General features: G+C 41.6%; 1 protein-coding gene and 1 long non-coding RNA gene across 9 annotated transcripts in view; one reads left to right on the top strand and one right to left on the bottom strand.

Annotated features, from left to right (window-relative positions):
• Window positions 1-23,845, bottom strand: part of LOC118667483 — a 121,120-nt gene that overhangs the window by 1,223 nt on the left and 96,052 nt on the right. The gene's annotated exons all lie outside the window — the stretch shown is intronic.
• Window positions 1-23,845, top strand: part of PIP5K1B (phosphatidylinositol-4-phosphate 5-kinase type 1 beta) — a 179,673-nt gene that overhangs the window by 99,905 nt on the left and 55,923 nt on the right. For all 8 annotated transcript variants that reach the window (XM_036330908.1, XM_036330905.1, XM_036330912.1 and 5 more), the window contains 2 exons: window positions 4,957-5,112; window positions 7,371-7,515. In XM_036330908.1, the coding sequence (XP_036186801.1) occupies window positions 4,957-5,112; window positions 7,371-7,515 (301 nt within the window). The remainder of the gene's footprint in view (window positions 1-4,956; window positions 5,113-7,370; window positions 7,516-23,845) is intronic.

The following is a 23,845-nucleotide window of genomic DNA, read 5'->3' as shown; positions in this document are numbered from 1 at the left end:
AATAAATATGGTATATTAAAGGTATACTTAGTCCTTATAGATTTATTCGCTCATACTTATTGGTCTGCCCACCTAAATGTACAACAAAATTCTAATGGAATATATAAAAATGTTAAGAGTGAATATTCTCATAAAATATTCTTCAGGATAGTCACAAAACAATTTCAATAAATTTAAAGACTGAAATTATACAAAGAAGCTTTTTAAATCTATTTTAATTATAGTTAACATATAATAGATTAATTTCAAATGTACAACATTGGGATTCACCATTTTTATATCTTATGAAGTGATTACCACAAGTCTAGTAACCATCTGCCACAGTTATTTTTTAATTAAATTTATTGGGATGACATTGATCAACATATTATGATTTTATTGACTATATTCCCTATGGTGCATATTACACTTCTGTGACTTATTTCTGGAAGTTTGTACTTTTTAATCCTCTTTTTTTCTAATCACAATGGAATGAATAAATGAGCAAAAATTGGAAAATTTAAAAATATGTGAAAATTTAATAACACACTCTTAAACTACCAATAAGTGAAAGAAGAAAACACAGGGAAAATTTTTAAAATTTAGAGGTGAATTTTGTGATAAGAATATATATGTAATAAAATAAAATTGCAATACATTAACATTATATGGCATGCCATCATCTATTTAACTATCTTTCATTATTGGGCATTTAAATTGTTTCTCCTTTTTGTTTCTAATTAATATTTCATGAACATCATTTTAGAAAAGTTTTGTGTCCAAAGTTATGATTATTTTTTAAGGATACATTTCAAGAAGGAGGATTAGGGGGTTAAAATGCACATAACTGCAGAGATGGATTATATCACTGTAGGCTTCCAAAGCAATCTGAACCCTTCCAGCCCTTAGCCAGAATTATTCTTTGTAACTTATGCTATGCTGATAAGTAAAAAATGTTATCTGGTTGTTTTATTTTGTGTTTCTTAAGTACTGGTCAAGTTCAATCATTATTCATGTTTATTAGCCATATGCCATTCCCTTGAGGATTGAGCTTTGTGATAATTTGCTCATTTATATTAGATGTTTATTTTTTCAAATGATTTATATGAATTCTACATATTAAAGATATTCCTTTTTTAGCCTTTTTTAGTCTTAAGAAAAACTTTTGTTTCACATTTGATTCTCTCCATGGAATCTTAAAATTGGTCTCAAATTTAGACCAATTAAATTTTCTAAGGTTTTTGTTTTGTTTGCTTGTTTGCCTCAGAGGAACCTTAAGATAGTGCTTACTCAGCCTGCAGGTCTGGTTGACTACCAACTAGTGATCGCATTTTCAAGGAAGATTTTCCACCTTCCTTTACCCTTTGCAAGGCTGGGAAAGCATGACTTTCCGTGGCTGGTAGGTTATGGAGCATGTGGCCCCTGGTGTCCCAGCTTTAGTGAGTTTCCTCCATGAGTCCCCATCTTGGGACGTTTGCTTTCTTACTAGTATAGAAATTAATGCTATAATCTGTGGCATCTCTCTCTCCCCATCCCTCCCCTGGTCTTCCTTCATGTCTCAGTTTAGATGGTGCTTCTGCCATGGAATTTACCATACTCTGCTATGAAAGCTGTTTTTCTGTTTCCCCACTAGACTGTGAATTGCTTAAAAGTGTGACTGTGTCTGATGCTCTCATATATACATCTATATTCCCAGCACCTGGCATATTTCCTGACACACTGTAGGCACTCAATCCTTATTTGATTAATAATCCGACAAATGAATGGACTTTTCATCTACTACCAACATTTCAAGCCGTAGTAATTTAATTAGTAAGACTGACAAGTGAAAGTACAACTTCAGGATGTTTTATCAACTGTGATTAATTTAAAGCCCTTAATGCCTAAAGGCATACTTTGTAGGTGAAAACTCTGCTGTACTAATACCTGAAAACAGTACCTGGTTTTCAAATTTCTTTTTTTCAAATCAGTTTGCTTAACGTTCTTTTAAAAAAAAAAAATTTGATTTGCGAGAGAGAGAGAGAGAGAGAGAGAGAGAGAGAGAGAGAGAAGGAAAGAAAGAGGGAAAAACATTCATTTTTTAAAAACATTTTTATTGATTTCAGAGAGAAATGGAGAGGGAGAGATAGAAACATCAATGATGAGAGAGAACCATTGATCGGCTGCCTCCTGCACACCCCCTACTGGGGGTTGAGTCTGCAACCTGGGTATGTGCCCTGGACTGGAATCGAACCTGGGACCCTTCAGTCCACAGTTCGACGCTCTATCCACTGAGCCAAACTGGCTAGGGCAGAAACATCAATTTGTTGTTCCACTTATTTAAGCATTCATTGGTTGATTCTTGTATGTGCCCTGACCTGAGGTAGAACCCGCAACCTTGGCTATTGGGAAGATGTTCTAACCAATTGAGCTACCCAGTGCCTGTTTAACCTTCTTAAATCCATTCATCTCACCCAGACTTGAGTCATGCAGCCAATGTAATAATGTCTGCAGATTCCTGTAAATTATTCTGGAAATTTTAGTTCCCATAATGTTGAAACCTCACTGAAATTCTCTACTCAGATAATATGTCTAACTGTACTAAAACTTAGTTTCTTGAAATGACTAAATGGTACAATAATTTGTTATATTCAACTGTCCTAAGATTTTAGGACAATAATACATTCATTCAACCAACATTTGAGCACCTATTACATACCTGGTACTATGCTAAGCATTAATAATATAGAAAGTCTGTCTTGAGTCAGGGATTGGACCATGTTACAGATTTATAATATAACAATGGTGAATAGTGTTTTTGCATACACTACTATAGGCACACAAAGAAAAATAAAAGCAGTTCTTCCAAAATAACTTCCCAGAGAGAAGAATTTTTCAACAAAGTCCTGAAAATATAGGCCAATCAAATGTTCATTAGGAAAGGAGGCAAGAAGGGCATCTTGAGGAGAAGGAACGGCATATACAAAGGCCCAGGGGTAGGTTCATGGAATGGCAGATAGGTGAGGTAGAAAGCAGTAGGTGTAGAGGCTGTTGAGTGGCAGGATGTAGGGCTACAAAGGGACATGGGATACCTATCCCCGGATATTGTTTTTAGCCAAAGACAAATCCAGGAGTTTCTGTGGCACAAAAGAAAGTGACCAGCTAACCCAAACCATCTGCCAATTGTTTTATTAAAAATTTTTTTATAAATTCGTAGACTCAGAATTAAAGCAAAAGCCAGTGTATGGGATATTACTTCAGACCTGTAACGCAAATGCGACCACTGTTTTGATAGGATGAGGAGGAAAAAGAAAATGTGATCTATTTGGGCCACTTATTTACCATGAAAATCAATTTTGATCCGTTTTAAAATCTCCTCCCCTCAAAGAAAAACAAACTCTAGTTTTATCTTCCCCCCTTCACTTTAACTAGAAAATAGAATGCTAAGAGAACTAGGAAATGAACCCCCAACTAGATAACAAGTAAAAATGAACACCTGGGGTTTCATGATTTCTAGCTCGGTGACCTGAAGCAGGTCATGTTTCTGCTCTCAGTTTCCGGACCTATAAAAGGGCCCGTCTCCCTAGACGACCATGTGGATAATTTGAGAATGTGAATGTTGGCTTCCAAACTCTAAAGCCCTCTACAAAAGTTATTTATGATGGTGATTATATTGTAATGGTGATAAGACTCCTCATGGGACACATAAACTGTCCCTTCTCGTTCAGTGGAGAGATTGCCCTCTATGCTTCCCTCATCTGTGTGTCCCAAAGTCCTTCTCCAATTAAGTTCTTGCAAGCTGCCTATGGGAAGGCCCCCGATAAGCAGTGTAATCTACTCTCTGAAATTCCCAAGGCCAAACACAATTACTGTAATGCATCTGTTGTCAAGTTACCCCTATATGCAAACCTCAAAGAGGAGAGACACTGCCAAAAACAAGTTCAGGGGACAGCACGACATAAATAAGCCTCAACTTCCCTCTCCCCCTAGCCTCCAAGGAAATTCTATAACATGGAAAGCCATGAAGAATTATTGCAACAAAGAGTGAATGTAACCCTGGCCAGTGTGGCTCAGTGGTTGAGGGTTAAACCATGCACCAAAAGGTTGCCAATTTGATTCCTGGTCAGGGTACATGCCTGGGTTGCAGCCTCAATCCCCAGTAGGAGGAGATCGATGTTTCTCTCTCTCTCTCCCCATTCTCCCTTCCTCTCTATTTAAAAATCAAGAAAAACACTTTTTAAAAAGAAAAGAGTGAACATAAATGGGGATGTCCAGCTGCAGCCGAGGCAGGGCCACCTGATGTGTCAGAAATAAAATCACAGCCTTTGTGAGCATGGTTGATGGGGAAATACATTTGCCTTGGTTCACGTTCCCAAGACACTTCTGGAATTGTAGAATACTGTTATACAAACATCAGAAGTGAATTATACATCTGACATAATCATGACCTAGAAAAGACCCAAAGGGCAGGAAATTTCAGTGGAAAGTTGCTGCAAGAATAAAGCAACCGGAAGTAACTTGGCTAAATTGGGCAACATGAGTATAAGGCTAATATTGGCATGGCTAGGAATTCCCAGTCCCAAGTTAATAAAACTAGGGTCATGAGAATTCTCCTTAGCTTACCATCTGCGTTTACCCACCCACCCAGCCTCCTCCCAGCAGTAAAAAAAAAAACATTGCTTGGAGGAGCAAAAATAACTAGTTAGCAACAAAAAATTTAAATTTCACCTCAAATAAGATTTTTATTTCAAAATCTGGGGAGACATTTCAACTCAAATTTATTCTAGGATATTCTGATTTAGGTTAAGTCATTTTGAACAAATAAAATTGCCAAAACACAATTTCATTTCCCTTTCCTCATATATATAAACCAAAAAGTTTCTTGCATGCTACTCAAATAATTACTAAAATGTTAATAATAAAAATATTAATAAATAGAATATTAATGTGGCTTTAAAATAAGTATCTTCATTTGTCTCCCCTTTTTCCTTTGTCTAGCTTTGAAGGCCTCGCCTTCTAAAAAACGGTGCAATTCCATCGCCGCCCTGAAGGCGACCTCACAGGAGATTGTGTCCTCCATCAGCCAAGAATGGAAAGATGAGAAGCGGGATTTGCTGACAGAAGGGCAGAGTTTCAGCAGCCTTGATGAAGAAGGTAAAGATACGGAACTTTAAAGCAGAAGAAAGAAAACATTCCTGTGATTTTATTTATACATGTAAACTCACAGTTGGAAGCTTACAGAATACCTGCTCTAAAAAACAAAGTCCATTATATAATCTTAAAGGGTATTTACAGTATGATACAGTTAACATAAAATGTTTTAAAACACATAAACAATTCAACATATGATATATGGTATAAATAAATTAAAAGACAGTAAAATATTCAAAAACAAGATCTATATTCCCACTACCTAAAGGTAACGCATCTGAACATTTTGGTGTTTGTACTACTAGACCTTGTTCTATGTGTGAATATATATTTTTTCCAAACACATAAAATACATATAAGCACATACTTATACATATATACATACAATCACAATGTAACGAGTTATCAATTTATTTAGGTCCTCTTTAATGAATTGAATCAGTTTTACAATTTTCTCTTTGCCTAACTTTTGTTAGATTTATCCCTAAATTGGGCAACCTGAGTATAAGATTAAACATTGGCATGGTTAGGAATTCCCAGTCCCAAGTTAATGAAACTAGGGTCACGAGAAGTCTCCTTCGTTTACCAACCCATCTATACCCCGTTCAGATCCCAAATCCCAAACAGCACACTCACGTGATAGTGCCTGTTAGGATCAGTCTCCATGCACACACACGTCCTGAAAATACGTAATTTTGAGTCTGTTGTGCCTATAATGGAATACCAGAAATACCTTCCAGTGATACTGTGTTTATTACTGTCTCTTAGTTTAGTTTGGGAGAATGATTAGAAAGAATCCACAGTAAAGCCTAGTGACACTAGTTAACAATACTCTGTTGCATATGTGAAGGTTGCTAAGATAGTAGATCTTAGAAGTTCTCATCACAAGAAGAAAAATGTAACTATGTGTTATGGGTTGTAGCTATGGGTGTTAACTGAACTTCTTGTGTTAATCATTTGGCAGTATGCACATATATCAAATCATTATGCTGTACACCTAAAGCTAGTGTAATGTTATATGTCAATTCTATCTCAATAAAAATTAAAAAATTAAATATCTACCTACTACCCAACAGCAGAACTTTAAGAATAGGATTGGTCCGCCCATTATCCTCGCTCTCTGGGCACTCCCAGGTCTCCTTTTAGAGACGCTCTGTCCCGTGTGGCCATCCTTTGTTTAAAGGACTGTCTCTGACAGGCTGGCCAATAATGGATGTACAGTTGTGTAAAGTTTAGGATAAGATGATTTAAAATCTCACTTATATGTGGAATCTAATGAACAAAATAAGCTGTCGAACAAAACAGATCTAGAGACAGAGAAGCATGGAACAGACTGATGAATCTCAGAGGGAAGCAGGGAGGCGGGGGTGGGTGGGAAGAGATTAACCAAAGAATTTATATGCATATTCGCATAACCCCTGGACTCTAGTGCCATGAAGGCCTGGAGGGAGGGGGAGGCACAGGGAGGGGTTAATAGAGGAACAAAAGGGGTGCCATCTGTAATACTTTCAACAATAAAGATAAATTTTTTAAAAAAAGAAAATGATGCAGATTCAAAAATGCACATGGAATCTTGAGAGTAGGCATGGGTCACTCCTCAGCCTTGAGTGTTCTGCTTTCCTGATGAGGGAGGTCTCTTGGATAAGAATTTTCATAGATACTTGCATATTAAAAAAGAAATAAGAATTTTCTCATTTTTAAAAAGGCAGCCTTGCTATTAAAATGTGATGTCAAGAAGAGCCAGGGATAGTGTTCAAAGATGTGTGGGCTCCAATGTGGTTCAAGTATAACTAGCTGGCTGTAGCGTGTACGTGTTTCCTGGCTCTTACAAAGTCTCAGTTCTTAGATCCAAATTGAGAATCACAGATACGTGCATAGCCTGGGGAGGGAAATCAGGTTTGCTTTGTGTTTATACATTTGCCAATCATCCTTTCAATCTCTGTTGAATTATCTCCTGAAGCCCCTAGGAGCTTTGTATGTCATCTTTTGAAACAGTAAATCACTTTATTAGGTTTTTCAAAGAGCACTCATCGCGTCATTTCCATAAGCCACTTTGTAAATTAATGCATTTTCCTTCCTGTTTAACCTGTTTGCAAGAAACTATTTTACATTTCTGCTGCAGTTCACTGGAGCTCAGTTAATTCATGATTTAAGTTGCAGCCTAATATGTAAAATGAATGATTTTGACTCGTTTAAATGGTTATAGACACGAGAGCTGCATTTCTTACTGAGATTCATGATGTGCTGCTTTTGTTTCCCAGCGCTGGGATCCCGGCACAGGCCAGACCTGGTGCCTAGCACGCCATCCCTGTTTGAAGCTGCTTCCCTGACGACCACCATTTCATCCTCTTCCTTATATGTCAATGAACAGTATCCACACGACAGGACGACGCTGTATTCAAACAGGTAATACTTGGCGCGATCAAACTGCCACACCGGCTGTTACCACATCAACATCACAACTAGATCAATATCTCTGATTGAGAACATGCCGTCCCTAACAACCAGGATGTGCCTGTCACCTGCTCCGTAAGTAAGGAGGAGAGAGAGAACATTGTTGCTTGATTTTTACTGTGGCAAGAAATGCACCTTGGGGAAAAACTCCTCTGATTTTTCTTACGTTAATCATTATGTTTGGTTCCGTGGAAGAAGACAAATCCTTCATCATTTTTATTTTAATGATTTTAAAATTTATTTTTTAATTACAGTTAATGTGCAATATTGCATTAGTTTCTGGCATACAACAGAGCGATTAGATATTTATATACCTTGCACAGTGATTACCCTGGTAAGTCTAGTACCCATCTGGCACCATACATAGTTATTACAATATTATTGACTATATTCCCTGTGCTGTACTTTACATCCCCATGTCTATTTTTATAATTGCCAATTTGTACTTTTTAATCCCTTCACCTTTTTTACTTGTCTTCCTAAATCCCCTCCCATTTGGCGACCATATGTAAGTGAAATCATATGGCATTTGTCTTTCTCTGTCTGACTTATTTCACTTAGCACAATACCCTCTAGGTTCATCCATGTTATCACAGATGGCAAGATACTATTTTTTTATGGCTGAGTAATTTTCCATTATACATACATACATATATACATACCACATCTTCTTGATCCATTCATCTGTTGATGGATGCGAGGTTACTTCCCTATCTTAGCTATTGTAAATAATACTGCAGTGAACATAGGGGTGCATATGTCTTTTCGAATTAGTGTTCTGAATTTCTTCAGATAACTACCCAGTAGTGGAATTGCTGGGTCAAATGGTAGTTCTGTTTTTGGTGTGTTTTTTTAAGAACTTCCATAATGTTGTCCATAGTAGCTACATCAATTTACAATCTCGCCAATAGTGCAGAAGGGTTCTCATTTCTACACATCCTTACCTGCACTTGCTGCTTTTTGATTTACTGATGATAGTCATTTTGACGAGTTTGAGCTAATATCTCAATGTGGTTTTAATTTGCATTTCTTTCATGATGATTAGTGATGCTGAGCATCTTTTCATATGTCTGTTGGCCGCCTGTATGTCCTCTTTGGAGAAATGTCTATTCAGGTCATCTGCCCAGTTTTTAATTTGATTATTTGGAGGGGTTTTTGCTGTTAAGTTATATGAGTTGCCTAATTTGTTTGGGATATTAACCCCTTATAGGATGCATCAGTGAGGAATATCTTCTCCCGGTCAGTAGGTTTTCTTTTCATTTTGTTGATGGCTTCTTTCACTATGCAAACACTTTTTTGGTGTAGTTTGATGTAGTCTCATTTGTTTATTTTCTCTCTCTTTTTTTAGTAATTTCTTATGAATGGATTTTTTAAGCAAGCAATCTTGGTTAATATTGCAGAGATAGCTGCAAAGATATTTGAATACTGTCTTTTCATATGAGTGACATTAGTGACTATGATAGACAGAATAATGCCCTCCAAAACTGTTCACACGCTAATCCCCCGAACCCATGACTATATTACCTTCTATAGCAAAAGTACTTTGCCAATTTGATTAAGTTAAAGATCTGAGGTGGGAAGAGTAACCTGAATTATTCAGAGAGGTCAGTGGTAATCACTGGGGCCTTAGAAGAGGAAGACAGGAAGATGAGAGTCAGAGGAGGAGATGTGATGCCAGAGCAGAGGTCAGAGAGAGAGAAAGCTTTGAAGATGACACAATGCTGGCTTTGGAAGTGGAGGAGGAGGCCATGAGATGAGGAATGCAGGCAGAATCTGGAAGCCAAAAAAGGCAAGACAACTGATTCTGCCTGAGAGCCTCCTCAAAGGAAGGCTTTGACTTCCTTTCCACAGGGCGTCTGACTACCAGCGTTGTAAGGTAATAGATGTTTATTGTTCTGTGCCTCTACGTTTATGATCATCTGTGACAGCAGCAATGGGAAACTAATATAGTGACTCTCAAACACCTAATGTAAATGTGAGCACTGAGGTGGGTTACTGAGATTTCTTACATAGGAAACTAATTTATTAGATATTTTTCCTTGTTAAACAGAATGTTCCCAAACATTGTTTCTAGGAATAGAAAATATCTTCACAAAGAGGTCACAACATTGTCTGTGGGATTAGCTGTTTTACTTTTTCTGTTTTTACATACACAGTTTTATAATCAGCTTTCATTTGAGGACAGGGACTACTATGTACATACTCTCAATAATTATCTGTTAAATATTGAACAAGTTCTTGTTGAAATCTAGCTCTCGAGAATCAAGATCAAAATTGTGCAGGTAAAGTGCTCCTTACACTGTAAGTCATTTTCCACCTTCAGGCTAGCTAGCAGCTTGATTCATTCGATCTGATAGATTCATTTTTAATATATACATATTTATAGATTATAGCTTGGTCCTTTGGCAAGTGAAGGCTTGGAGCTTCTAGAAATATTTTTTTGTCGCTGTTTCTTTCTCTCTTGGCTGGATACAAGTTAGGTGACAGCAGGTGAGGCAGCCAGGCTAGGTCTAGAGAAGTGGAACAAGTTGCCAGGTGAGCCACCAATCTCAGCTGGGCTGCAGTTTGGATAGCTCTGTGGGAAGGCCAACAAATGAGGCTCCATCATAAATTATTTGGCTCACCTGAACTGCAAAAGTGATTTGGTTAGCTTCCTTGGATTAGAAAAATTTAAGGTGACGTATACCTATATTAATGTGTACTTTGACTGTTCGAATTTGTTATGTAAATTAGCCAAGCAACAGGTATGTTTTTTTATCTGCATGGTCCAGCTGCACACCATTCTCTTGCTCTCAAATGTAAATAGACTTGAAAGATGGTTGAAAAGTCACAGGAAGTTCTTTGCAAGGTCAAAACAATTCTCATATGAAGCCGTGGTGGTGACTTACGGTTTGCTTCTGTTCTCATTATCAGGGTCATATAATTGGGTATGCTATTAAATTATTTGCAAGGACTTTCAGCATAAAAATTAAAGGGTTGTGTTTGTTTGTTTGGGTGTCAGTGGTTGTGGTTAGGTATCCAGTGTTGGTCTAAGGCAGCGGTTCTCAACCTGTGGGTCGCGACCCCTTTGTCAGTCGAACGACCCTTTCACAGGGGTCGCCTAAGACCATCCTGCATATCAGATATTTACATTACAATTCATAACAGTAACAAAATTACAGTTATGAAGTAGCAACGAAAATAATTTTATGGTTGGGGGTAAAAACATGAGGAACTGTTTTAAAGGGCCAGAAGGTTGAGAACCACTGGCTAAGGTATTCAACTCTTGGGAATTTATAAGGTTCTCCCAGGGTCCGGCACTGCCTCCTGCTGACTCCCAGCCCTCCTGGCCAGTGTGGGAGCCCCCAGTGCATGCCCTACCTCTGCAGGCTCCGGGCCGTGGTGTAATTCTTGGTCCTTTATTTATGCTGACCCTGGTTATCATTTATTTGAATATGAAAAACATAAATGTCCTCTGTGATTTTCTCTTTTGTTTTGTTTTGTTGTTGAAATGAATTGTTTGAAATACGTCTTTTTTGGCATTATATCTCCAAGTTGCAATTTCACATCTGTCAGCCTAGGTTGGGTTCAGTGACAAGAACAAGAAACAATTCTGTCTTACTCAGAAAGGGATTTGATGGAGGGAACCGAGTGCTGACAAAATATGTGGAAAGGCTGGGGGCGTGCGCACCGGCTGGACATTGGGAATCAGCCCTGAGCACACCACCCAGCTGGCCCGCCAGCAGCCCGCAGCCTTTACCACAATCAACGGGTGCCCTGCTAACAAAGCAAGCCAGGGAAAAGCATGTTGGTGAACCCAGAATGTTTTTAAATAAGGTAACAATTAAGAATTAAGCAGTTTCACGAAAATACCCAGATTCTTTTGAAAAACCACTAGCTTTGGCCCAGCCGACATGGCTCAGTGATTGAGCGTCCACCTATGAACCAGGAATTCATGGTTCGATTCCCAGTCAGGACACATGCCCGGGTTGTGAGCTCGATCCCCAGTAGGGGGCGTGCAGGAGGCAGCCGATTAATGATTCTCATCATTGATGTTTCTATCTCTCCCTTTCTGAAATCAATAAAAATAAAAAAAGAGCAAAACCACTAGCTTTGGCACCACCTGGCTACATTGGGTCCTGGTATTGCTCCGCTGAGGGGAGAAGCGTGAACCCAGCTCACTACCCTCTGCTTCCCTCATCTCTGCAGTTGCCTGCCTGTGGGTATTTCAGCTGTTAGCCTTCATGGAGAGGAGAAGCCACAGACGAGCCTCATATCTTACCCACTGCCTTAGGGAAGTAGTATGGAAAAAGGTGCAGGAAAGACACAAAGGTGCTAAGAACCCTCAAGACAAATAATGGCGTCCCAACTCCTGAAAATCAATATTCCTGTTTCTCCCACCTACCGTGTCCAACCCTGACTATTCCACGGGGAAACCTTACCAGCAAACTGAAGAGAAACGATCAGATGTTGTTTCTATCCTGTCTTCCTTGACAGCCCTCCTAGCCCTGCTAGGGTTTAACATCTACTTCCAGAGCCTGCAAAGGAGAGGAGCTGAACATCCATGTTATCATTCACATCGGGGTTGTTCCCTTTCTTTCTTTATGAATCTTTTTTTTCTGTTAAGGCCAAGTGGTTGTTTTGCTTTTGAACATTATGCTATATATAACTGCACTTTAATCAGCTGTAAGTACTTCAACTAGCGGTTGTCATTCCACCCGTCTTTTTCGAATCCTTGACTCTGAAAGGTGTTGATTAATGCCTGGATGTCTCCACTCCAAAATCGCATCCTGCAGCGAGAAAGTGCTGTCCTTAGAATTGTTCCTTTTTAAAAAGGATTATTCTCTGTAACTTCAAAAACTCCAGTGGCGATCCATTCTTTTTCTTTTTAAGAGTACTTCAAAAACTGACCAGGAAGCGAAGGAAAATAGTGCCGTGTGTAAAGCATCTGCTGAACCTGATGATTGGGAGCACGTATTTCACTGTGCAGTTCTGAGTCAGTGTGTGCACTTCACAGGAACGAAGAGAAACTGTTGTGGGTACATGCTTCCCAGGCAAACAGTGGGGTTTACATTCTGAAGTTTTGATCCTTGGCTTTTCTTTCCTAGTAGGAACTCTGTTCTTTTAAAGAAGGTATGCATTGAGCACCGAGAAAGGCAGAGGCAAATAAAGTGTGTTATCTCAAAGTTAAGAACAATTTGATGTGGAAATTGGTTAGACTCATGAATATTAATTCTTTTCATGATTTCCTGCACAGTTGGTAGCAAAGCTAAAGCTCTGATTATGCAGAAGGATTGAAAACCCTGCTGCATTCCAATGTCTTTCTACTTTACCATCAAAGATGCCTTTACCGACATCACCGTGCTGTTCCGTCTCCTGCTTTGCTGGTGGCTATTTCAATGGTGGGCTCACCCTGGAGACACTGGGAACATTGTGAGAAGGGTAGGTGGTCAGAGGAAAAGTCACTGCTCATTTGCACATAGAGGGACAGCTGGCAAAGGCTTCCTAAATGATGACTCCAACGTTCCAAGCCTCAAAGGCCAAGCCAGTGGATCGGACCGAAGTTCTGTGCCCCTTTCTTCCTGCCAGGAGAGTATTATAGACCCAGGAGAGGGGTGAACAGTTGTCTCTAGCCACAAGCCCCTCCCCTCAAACTGCTTACCATTCACATTTAAGAGCCATCCATCTGTGAAGTTCAGAGGACCCATTAGCATACAGATTTATCTAAACTATAAGGAAGGAGAAATGCAGAGCCTTATGTGACCTATCCAAGGTCACAGGACTTGCTAATGGGATTGAAGCCAGAGCACAGGTCTCTGGGGCCCAAGCCTCTGTCCTTCCCCCTGTTCCACTCTTTCGTCACGGCCCGCAGGTACTGCCAGCCTCTGCTTGTTGTGTGTGCTATGAGCACACAGTGATTAGTTGTGTTGTTCTCCCTAACATGAATCCTGGCCCTGTGTTTGAGCCATTTTTCGCAGTTTAATAACTGAAGTATTCCCAGTAGGGAAAGTGGCGGGCTTAAGTCCATGTCTACCTATGGTGTTTATCCTTGAAGTCTTTGGCTAAGTTTCCTTCTTAAAAGCACCATGGCTGGTGGGAGACTTTTTTATCATCGTACTAGTCAAACGGTTAATAATAATTATAACAACTACAATAATAGCTCATTATTGGACCATATTAAGAGTCCGTGTTAAGGTCCTTACATGAATGAAGTCGCTTAATTCTCACAGCAACCCTGAAAATAAACCCTGACATTGTGTTTATTTTCTCTAGTTGACAGATGAAAGGTGCTTTACAGCATTAGGTAACTTTCCTGAGGTCAAATGGCTAAAAAGTAGAGCCATCGTTTCTGCCCATACCACTGACATAGAACCAAAGGCTCGGGCCTCAGCTGTTCGATGGCTGCCCCCATCCACATTGTCACATCTCAGACAAGATGACTTTCAGATGATGCTTTTAATGGAAATGTAGTAATACCCACACAAGTTCTCTTCCTCTTCATTCATTTGCCTTGTCTTTTCCCCCTGTAATTTTGAGTGAGGATTTTCACTTTCCAAGATGTGAGAGACTGGCTGTGTTCAAACACTCAAAATAAGGCATCTTAATTTAAATTCACAAGAAACTAAAATAGCTGTTTCCTCAAGGTTTTGATGTTGTTCTTAAATCCTCACTCAAGGACATTTTCCCATTGATTTTATTTTAGAGTGGAGGGCAAGGGGAGAGACAAAGAGAGAGAGAACTATCGATGTGAAAGAGACACATTGATTTGTTGCTTCCAGCACACGCCCCAACCAGGGCCAGGGATCAAGCCTGCAATCAAGGTACATGCCCTTGATGGCAATGGAACTGAGGACCCTTCAGTCCACAGGCCGATGCTGTATCCACGGAGCCAAACTGGCTCGGGCTGTTTCCTCACGTTTTTATTTCCAGTTCTGCAGGTGGACACCTAATGTTACATGACCACTGAGAAGAGACTTTTGTTAGATATGTTTCGGCTGATTTAGAAAACTCTCTTCTGATGACACAGTAAGGTTAGCAGGATATTTATCACAGAATGAAGGGAGAAGAAAGTTGGTTGCAAGAAGTTTCTACCAATTCCAGTTCTCTAACCATAACCTCAAGGGAGGGACAGTGCCGGCTTGCAGTACCTGTTATAAACACAGCAGTGACCTGCTGAACCTATATACCAGCCTGGGACTGGCCCCTCTGCAGGCCTCCTGCCGATGCCGGAATTAAATCTGACCTCTCCAGGCTCTGAGCATTTATGCTTCTTAGTCTGGTGACTCCAACCATGCAGACAGCCCTTCTTACCGCTCCCACCCCCTCCCGGGGCTGGGTCTTTCTCTTGCATTTTAAGTATTATAAGTCATTCATTAGATTATTAGCCCTCAGACTGCCACTCCTAGCTATCTAGCATTGGCCAAGTCATTTTACCTTTATGTGCTTGTTTCTTCATTTGTAAAATATGGGTTATTATGAAATGATAATTGGAAAGTATTTACAATACCTGGCACACAGTAAGCACATCAAAGTATTTATTAAAATAACCAAGTGATTCCAGATCCTAACACCTGGCAGCTTTCTGGTAAGTTCCACTGTGAAGGGCAAGGTGGGCTTGCCTTGGCAATAAGCCATGCAGAGTACTTCATTAGTTGTGACTAAAAACATCCCAGTCAAGGAAGCAGAAAGCACATTTGGAATTTCAGAGAACTTGGTAAAGGGAATTGGTTATGGAGTGTGGGGAGGCTGCAGCGTGAAGGGGGAAGGGGAGGGACCCGGGTCAGTAGCTGCAGGAGGCAGCCATCACCTAGACCAGTGATGGCGAACCTATGACACGCGTATCAGAGGTGACATGTGAACTCATTCTTTTGGTTGATTTTTCTTTGTTAAATGGCACTTAAATATATAAAATAAATATCAAAAATATAAGTCTTTGTTTTACTATGGTTGCAAACATCAAAAAATTTCTATATGTGACACGGCACCAGAGTTAAGTTAGGGTTTTTCAAAATGCTGACACGCCGAGCTCAAAAGGTTCGCCATCACTGAACCAGCCACATGAAGGAAGGCCCACCTGGGGGCCAGCTGCCACTTTGGGGGCAGGCACAGAGGCAGAGGAGATCACTTAAAGAGCTGGAGAGTGGCGGGGACACAGCTGCCTCCAGAGACACCAGCCAAAGAAGGAAGGAAAAAATGAGTGAGAAGAGGCCCAAAGGCTTCCTCCTTCCCACCCGCTCCACTCCCGCCAGGGTCCTGCACCAGCACAACCTGGCCAAGGAGCCTGAGGAACGTCCGTGTGACTCTCGGCCCCAGCCTTGCAAAGCAGAGCTGAAACCAGATATAAATACTGGTAATAGCCACTGTCCATAGAGCAAAAACTAGATAGCTGTAAGGTCTTTACAAAAAAGATTTGCAAAGGTCAAAGCTGTACAAAGGGAGAATGTGTGTGCAAGCACAGGAATTGCTTTAAGGAATCGCTTCCTTATAAAAGGAATCCTAGAGACAGTTTTTTTCACCGTGCCAATGTGGGAGGTAGTAGAAAGTAGCTATAATTTTTTTAAACGGTCTGTGCCATTAGAGACTCCAGTTTTTACCAATAAGTCTCTCTGACAGTCAGCAGTGTTCTCCCGGGTGCTGCACTGGAGTAGATGGCCCTAAGTACTCATAGGAATGTCTGAGCTAATTCCAGGCATGTGGCATAGACCAAAAGGTTCTTCAGCTCCAGCATCCACGAAGAGAGACAGGACAGCCATCACTCATGCCAGGACCCCCGCCGCCACAGCTCAGCAACAGGCTATCATTCAGTCTAGAACACACAGGGCGGAGGGATGGTTTCGCTTCCTTTCTTCTTACAGTGAAGGATTTAATCAAGTTTTCTGCAGTGTCAGGAAACTAGGTCAACACGCAAATGATGGTACAGATTTGGGGGAGAATAACACTCCTTAGGGCCCTGAAGCAGAAATCTGCTTTGCTACAGGCGAACCTAAGCGTGAGGCCCATCTTTTCACTTGTGGTGAGGGCACTGCAGAGAACACTGGAGCCTGGTAGACGTTTCATAATATGCCTGTTAGTTTAGCTTCCACCCCAACCCCAGGAAAAAAAACAACAACAACACATGGGATTTATATCACATAGTCTGCACTTGGATTTTATTAGATGCTTTTTTTTTTTTTTTTTTTTTTTTTTTTACAAATTATAGAATTCTGAAGTTACTAGAGGCCCAGTGCATGACATTTGTGTGCTGGGGGCGGGGTCCCTCAGCCCAGCCTGCGCCCTCTTGCAGTCTGGGACCCTTTGGGGGATGTCCGCCTGCCGGCTTAGGCCAGCTCCCTGCAGGGTCCTTAGTGCGGCACCGTGGAGGCAGGAGAGGCTCCCACCACTGCAGCTGCACTCGCCAGCTGTGAGCCCAGCTCTTGGCTGAGCGGCACTCCCCCTGTGGAAGCGCACTGACCACCAGGAGGCAGCTCCTGCATTGAGCATCTGTTCCCTGGTGGTCAGTGCACATCATAGCAACCAGTTTTTCTGCTGTTCATTCGATTTCCATATTAGCCTTTTATTATATAGGATTCGCTTTTGAAATTATCTACCATATATTTCAGCATGGGCAGAAAATTGAAGTGAATTTTTCAGATATCTGACATTTTATGAAAAACAATTTAGGATTCAACAATTCAAAGAACGCTTGTTTTTTGATGAATTGATACATGGTAATATTTCTAGGTGCTTGTTGTGCATTAAGATTTATGGGGGTTGGGGGGAAGAGGCAAGTGTTGGCCAGCCTTTGGATATCCTAACTTATCAAAAATAATCTCTTATCCATTTTCTGCCTCTTAGTTCTAAGACAGAAACAAACAACTCTTCTTCATTTCCCGTGACTTCGTCCACTGGTGTTGCCACATGTCTGGGAGAAGGGCTCGCTGGTGGTGGGTACGTCTCTGCAGACCTTCCCCAGTCCTCTGCCTTCCTTCATTGATTCTCTAGAGCCGTGGTTGGCAAACCGTGGCTCGCGAGCCACATGCGGCTCTTTGGCCCCTTGAGTGTGGCTCTTCCACAAAATACCACACGCGGACGCGCACATACAGAGCGATTGAAACTTCATGGCCCCTGCGCAGAAGTCGGTTTTTGGACAGGAGATACATGAAACAAGTATACAAGACGAGTGTGGATGGGAGAGTTGGAAGGGTTCAACCTCAGTGAACGTACCTTGATCAGGTTGAAGACGTTTTTAGCAAAGGCCAGCTTAGGAGTACCCTAATTAAGTTAATAGCAATGTACCTACCTATATAGTTTAAGTTTAAAAAATTTGGCTCTCAAAAGAAATTTCAGTCATTGTACTGATATTTGGCTCTGTTGACTAATGAGTTTGCCGACTACTGCTCTAGAGAAATGCTTCCCAAAGCATCACTACCTCCTCAGGACTTATGCTCACTAGAGTTTAAGAAGTAAAGTTCTTTCAAGGTACTCCTCTCCTTCTCTCTATTGACTGAGGACTGAAACTATTTCTTTGCCTTGTGGTTCAGCTGAAACACGGGTGGAGTCATTCAAGGAATTAAAAGGACAGGCATATAATACCTGAGATGCAAAACCATAGCAAAATAGACGGGTTTCCAGATTATCATCAGGAGATGGGACCTCAGATCCTCTCACATCTCAGACTGCCCAGGCGTGTCCTAAACAAAGTGCCCTTGCTCTGAAGGTATTTTAGGCTAGCACCCCCTGTGGGGAATAAATACCGCAACACCTGTGGGGCATACGCCCCGAACCTGCTTCTCAGCCCAGCCCCTCTGACCTTAGGCCAAACGACATTTCAGCTCAGCAGCTATTCTTTTCTTTTTATTTATTTATTTATTTATTATTATTATTAGTTAAGGTATTACAAATGTGTCCTCATCCCTCCCATTAACCCCCAACCTCCCCCACACACACACACTCATGCTCCCATCCCCCTGTTGTCCATGTCCATTGGTTTGGCTTATATGCATGTATACAAGTCCTTTGGTTGATCTCTTCCCCTTACCCCCGCCCTCCCCTACTTTCCTTCTGGGGATTGATAGCCTGATCGCTGTTTCTCAGTCTTTGGGTCTGTCCCTTTTCATCAGTCTATGTTGTTCTCTATAATCCACAAATGAGTGAGATCATGTGGTATTTATCTTTCTCTGACTGGCTTATTTCACTTAGCATAATGCTCTCCAGTTCCATCCATGCTGTTGCAAAAGGCAAGAGTTCCCTTTTTTTTACCGCAGCATAGTATTCCATTGTGTAGATGTACCACAGTTTTCTAATCCACTCATCTGCTGATGGGCACCTAGGCTGTTTCCAAATCTTAGCTATGGTGAATTGTGCTGCTATGAACATAGGGGTGCATATATCCTTTCTGATTGGCGTTTCTGGTTTCTTGGGATATATTCCTAGTAGTGGGATCACTGGGTCAAATGGGAGTTCCATTTTTAGTCTTCTGAGGTAGCTCCATACTGTTCTCCACAGTGGCTGCACCAGTCTGCATTCCCACCAGCAGTGCAGAAGGGTTCCTTTTTCTCCACATCCTCTCCCACACTTGTTGTTTGTTGATTTGTTGATGATAGCCATTCTGACAGGTGTGAGATGATAACGCATTGTCGTTTTGATTTGCATCTCTTGTATAATTAGTGACTTTGAGCAGGTTTTCATATGTCTTTCGGCCTTCTGTATGTCCTCTTTCGAAAAGTGTCTATCTAGGTCCGTTGCCCATTTTTTTATTGGATTGTTTATCTTCCTTTTGTTAAGTTTCATGAGATCCCTGTAAATGTTGGAAATTAAACCCTTATTGGTGGTATCATTGGCAAATATGTTCTCCCATGTAGTCAGCAGCTATTCTTGACCTGAATCTGCAGAGATCCTGAGGGCCAAAGCCCTTCTCTTTCAAATCACATGGGCTTTACTGACTCTTGTTCTGCTTAGAGGTTCGTTTGGTCCTTCTGGCCCCTGGAAGTCGCCCTCTCTATCCTTACCATTTCTCTCTGTCCTTTGAATCTGTCCACACCACACTCAATAGCTAGTTCTGCGCTTTGGTTAAGCAGGTCTGATACAAGCTGGTGTCTTGCTCCTGCCCGAGTGGCCCCCCAGCCCCACCCAGGGCAGCACCTTGGGCTTGTCTGCTTCACTTCAGCTCCGTCAGGTGCTGTGGCCTCTCTCTGAGGTGCCCCCTTTTGGCCCACCCATTGCATTCCCACTTGCCTTCTGAGCCATGGCCTCGCTCTGATATCGCATACAGAGTGGTGGTGAATTCCAGGGCCTGAGCGGCCGGGATGGGTGAACCTCTTCCAGGCTTGCTTTAGCAGCGCCCGCCATTCCTCCTCCATCCCTGGCACCCTGTAGGGCGAGGCTCTGCCAGAATCCCATTTCATTTTGCTTCTCTGATAAACCGCAAATATACACAAAGAATAACAAACTCTTCAAGGCTAGAAGAAAGTTGATTCCCACATCCCCTGTTTAATCCTCTGTTACCTGTGAAATTCTCTCCTTGTCATTTAGATGACTTGTTGATCTTTAGGGGAAAGAATTTCACTTGGAAGTCCACAGTAAACCTGTGTTGAGGACTCATTAATTTCAGAGAAACTAACAGCCCCAGACAGGAAGACTAAACACAACCAGCCTTTTGCTTTTAGCTCATTATAGTCTGGGTGTCAGGAGATTTGGGTACGTGAAATGAGGGAATTGGGAGGCAATGATAAAAATATCAAGTCAGAATAATATTAATCCAAAATGTATTTATTTAATAGCCTGCTTTCAAGGATAAAGTAATAAAGAGGAAATATATAATGACATAAAGGAGCTCCTTGTTTTTCTGGCCAGCCGTATTAAAAATTAGTGACCGGAAGGTCACACAAGAACTTTAAAACAACCAGACTTGTTTTCTCAACAAAGGAGTTGGCTGAAATGAAAAGGTTGTCCGGTGGCCACTTGGAGAAAGTATATGTGAGCACCTCTCTGTCTTTTCTCTCCTTGTTTCTCACCATCCTGCAGGGGTGCGCTCCTGAGTGCTGAAGCATGGGGTCTGGGTGAGCTGTTTCATCTTTTGTTCATATGTGAGTGCATCTGGGTTGGTGCCCAGTCATTCCAACTGCTGTTACTCCATTTTCTTTACCTTCACTGAGTCATGAGAAGAAAGGAAGCAGGCATTTCAAGGCCAGGGCAAAGCTGATTTGTGAAGTGGATCTAGTTTTCACTTTGCCTTTCTCCTGCCCACCCTCCTGATGTTTTCCCAATCCCAGTAGCACAGCTTGTCCTCAAACAATCATGGAGCTCTGGAAATGAAAGGGTCCTTTGACATCTTGTCATCCAGTCCTTTTATTTTTTTGTATCAAAATTCTGTATGTCAAGTTTAACAGTCAAATAGCTGTATAAAGTTTTTTAGGGAAAAGGGCAGGTCCTGCCTGGCCAGCATGGCTCAGTGGTTGAGTGTCGACCTATGAACCAAGAGGTTCAATTCCGGTTGGAGCATATGCCCAGGTTGGATCCCCAGTGTGGGGCATGCAGGAGGCAGCTGATCAGTGATTCTCTCTCATCATTAATGTTTCTATCTCTCTCTCTTCCTCTCTGAAATAAGATTATACTTTTTTTAAAAAAATTTTTTTAAGAGAGAGGACCAGAGAGTTGCTGAGTGAGGATGCTGAGGTTGCAACATAACTTAATAGCAGAACAGGAACGAAGACCTACATTTCCTAACTCCTTGGTCAGGGCAGCCTCTTTCCAAATAATCAGTATCATAAATAATGGATTCATCCACAGTGAGTGAGGTCCTAATAGGGTGTGATGAGTTTCAAAGGCTATTTTGCAAAGAGCCCTTTGTATTTTTACTTGGACTGGTTTCTCATTAGGAGTCAGTAAAATCAGGAAGCTTCTGAGGTCTTCCCAATGCCTTCATGCTCCACAGACAAACCCCATGGAAGGGAAAGTTTCGTGGGGAATGTTGACAACACAACAGTGGCTAAGTTATACTGCATTTAACTTTTGTGCCTTTTTAACTTTGTGTGTAACTGGAGTAGTACCGGGTCCCACCAACATGTGAGAACGAATGGGGTTACAGTCAGATACCAAAATCCACTGGTGCTTTCCCATCTACTGAGGCAGATGCTGAGTCCCCTGTCACATCCCCTGCAAATGGACCTGGAGTCCCCGCAGGTGTCTCCTGGGTGATCACAACAAGTCCAATCCCACTGAGAGCCGTCACTCCTCCCTCGTCCCTCAGCAGCACTGCAGTCTCCCACCAGGCCTGGAAGGGCCCGTCCACCCCCTGCTGGGCCTTTAGCCATGCACAGCGGAGGCCCAGAGCCACGGCACATGGGGAAGAGCACCCTTACTTGTTCAAGGGGCCCCAAAACAATATTACTTGTGCTTGATGTTTTATAGACTTTGAGGAAAAAGCTCTCCCTGGTTCTTGTCTGTTTGTACTCTCCCTCTCCCCTTCCCCTCTATGACTTTCTCTGTGTCTCCCACCCTAGGAATCAAACATGAGTCCTTGGGTTAGCCTGCTACAGGAACTAGACGTGATTCAATTCATTTGCTTTCGCAGACCTTCCTCAATCCTCAGCAAATAGACTTGTACTGGGCCTGCCCACCAGGCAGATCTAAAGCCTACAAATAGATATTGCTTCGTGTCTGTTCTCTGGCTGGGATCCTTATCATATCTATTAATATAGACAGTGCACATACTCACACTTCAGTCCAATATCCCCAAACATGTGGGGAAGGCCTTCTCGGCACAGGGCATGGTATAGCATGCTAGACGGCATAGCAAGTGTGGAAAACCTTTGCTTGAGAAATTATACTGTTTGTATTAATTGATACAGCAGAAGGCTACTGCTGTTCAGTTCAATGAAAGACCTATGCAAAGTGAGTTAGGAGAACAGAGTCAGGAAAGATGACTGGCCCGGAGCTGTGGTGATGCCCGCAGCAAAGGAGGAGAGTGCAGAGGGCAAAAGCTGCATATCCCTCGTAGGATCTGCCATGGTCTTCGGCATAGTGAGTGCTCAGAAAAGGTTCTTCATGATCCAAATGCAGTGTTGGGAGTACTTAAGCTTGGGTGAACTAAGAAAGGATCCCGAAAAAGTGAAATGCTATCTTATTAAAAAGTTTAATTCCAGGAAGATGTGTATTGATCACTTGCTTCTGGCCATCGTAACAGTTATAACACATTTAACTTTTCCAGTGCGGACGGATGAGCCCTGGGCTCAGCACCCCGGCACCATGAGCTAGCAGAGTGCCCCAGTTGATTGGCATTCAATCCCACGTGTCAGTCTGTGGTTGAGACAGATATAAAATTGATTTCCTTGCCTCGGTGACATAGAAACAGTTCTTGATAAACAAGGGGCTCCCACATAGAGCCCTGTCAGCGGGATTTCTGGAGAGCCAGGGAACTGGATATTTTTGTGGAAGAGCGCAGCGCTCCGATGTAACTGGAGATTCCGCCTCTTTGCCAAGACAGAAAGGCAGGTCACCTGGGAGCTGGCCTCAGATGGAAGTAATTACGTGCATTCTGGGGGGTGGTGAGTGCATCACATTGTCATAGCACTTACCTGATATTTATGAAGCCTCTGACTATATATGGAAGGTAATTTTTTTGAAAACAAGTAAGTTGTAGCTACCGTTAATGCACAATTTTCTCATTTTTTGTTTGTGATAACAACCCTAAGAGCATGTAATGGACGCCTATTCTATATCATTTCGTCTGCTGAGCACTCTACAGATTTATTTTATTGAATGCACTTGTCAACCCTATAAGGCAAGCACTGGTGGAATGAGGAAAAGGGACTTACAAAGAAACATACATAACAGTAACATGAAACAGTCCCTTATTACCACGGCCATTGTGTACCCAAACCTAAGATTGTATAAAAAACACTACTTGACCCATAAAATAAACTTCTAGACACTAATGAAATATTTTCCTCTCAAATCTATAATTCTTCAACCGTTATGAATGTAGTCTCAAATGTATCACCTGAAAGCATTCCCATTTTTTTATCTCATGCAATAGAACCTTAGGCAATTTGGAAGTGGCCCCATAACTGACAAAAATGGACACAAGTAGCAAATAGTCCAGTCAGTGGACTCACGTGATGTGATTTAGGCTTAGGTCAGGGTTTCTTCCGTATCAATATGTTACTAGAGAAAGAACAATATCTTAGGAAATCTCATCACTTTGTATTGAAAAGTAGAAGTGAGTCCAGTACTGGAAATGCTTCAGCCCAAGTAACAGAAAACCCGTTAGTAGACACAGCTTGAACTGTCCAGCCAGGATGGTGAGACCCACTGGTTAGCCCAG

Source organism: Myotis myotis, unplaced genomic scaffold (genome assembly GCF_014108235.1).
Source record: "Myotis myotis isolate mMyoMyo1 unplaced genomic scaffold, mMyoMyo1.p scaffold_m19_p_12, whole genome shotgun sequence".
Lineage (NCBI taxonomy): Eukaryota > Metazoa > Chordata > Mammalia > Chiroptera > Vespertilionidae > Myotis > Myotis myotis.
This window is presented reverse-complemented; position numbering and strand designations above follow the sequence as displayed.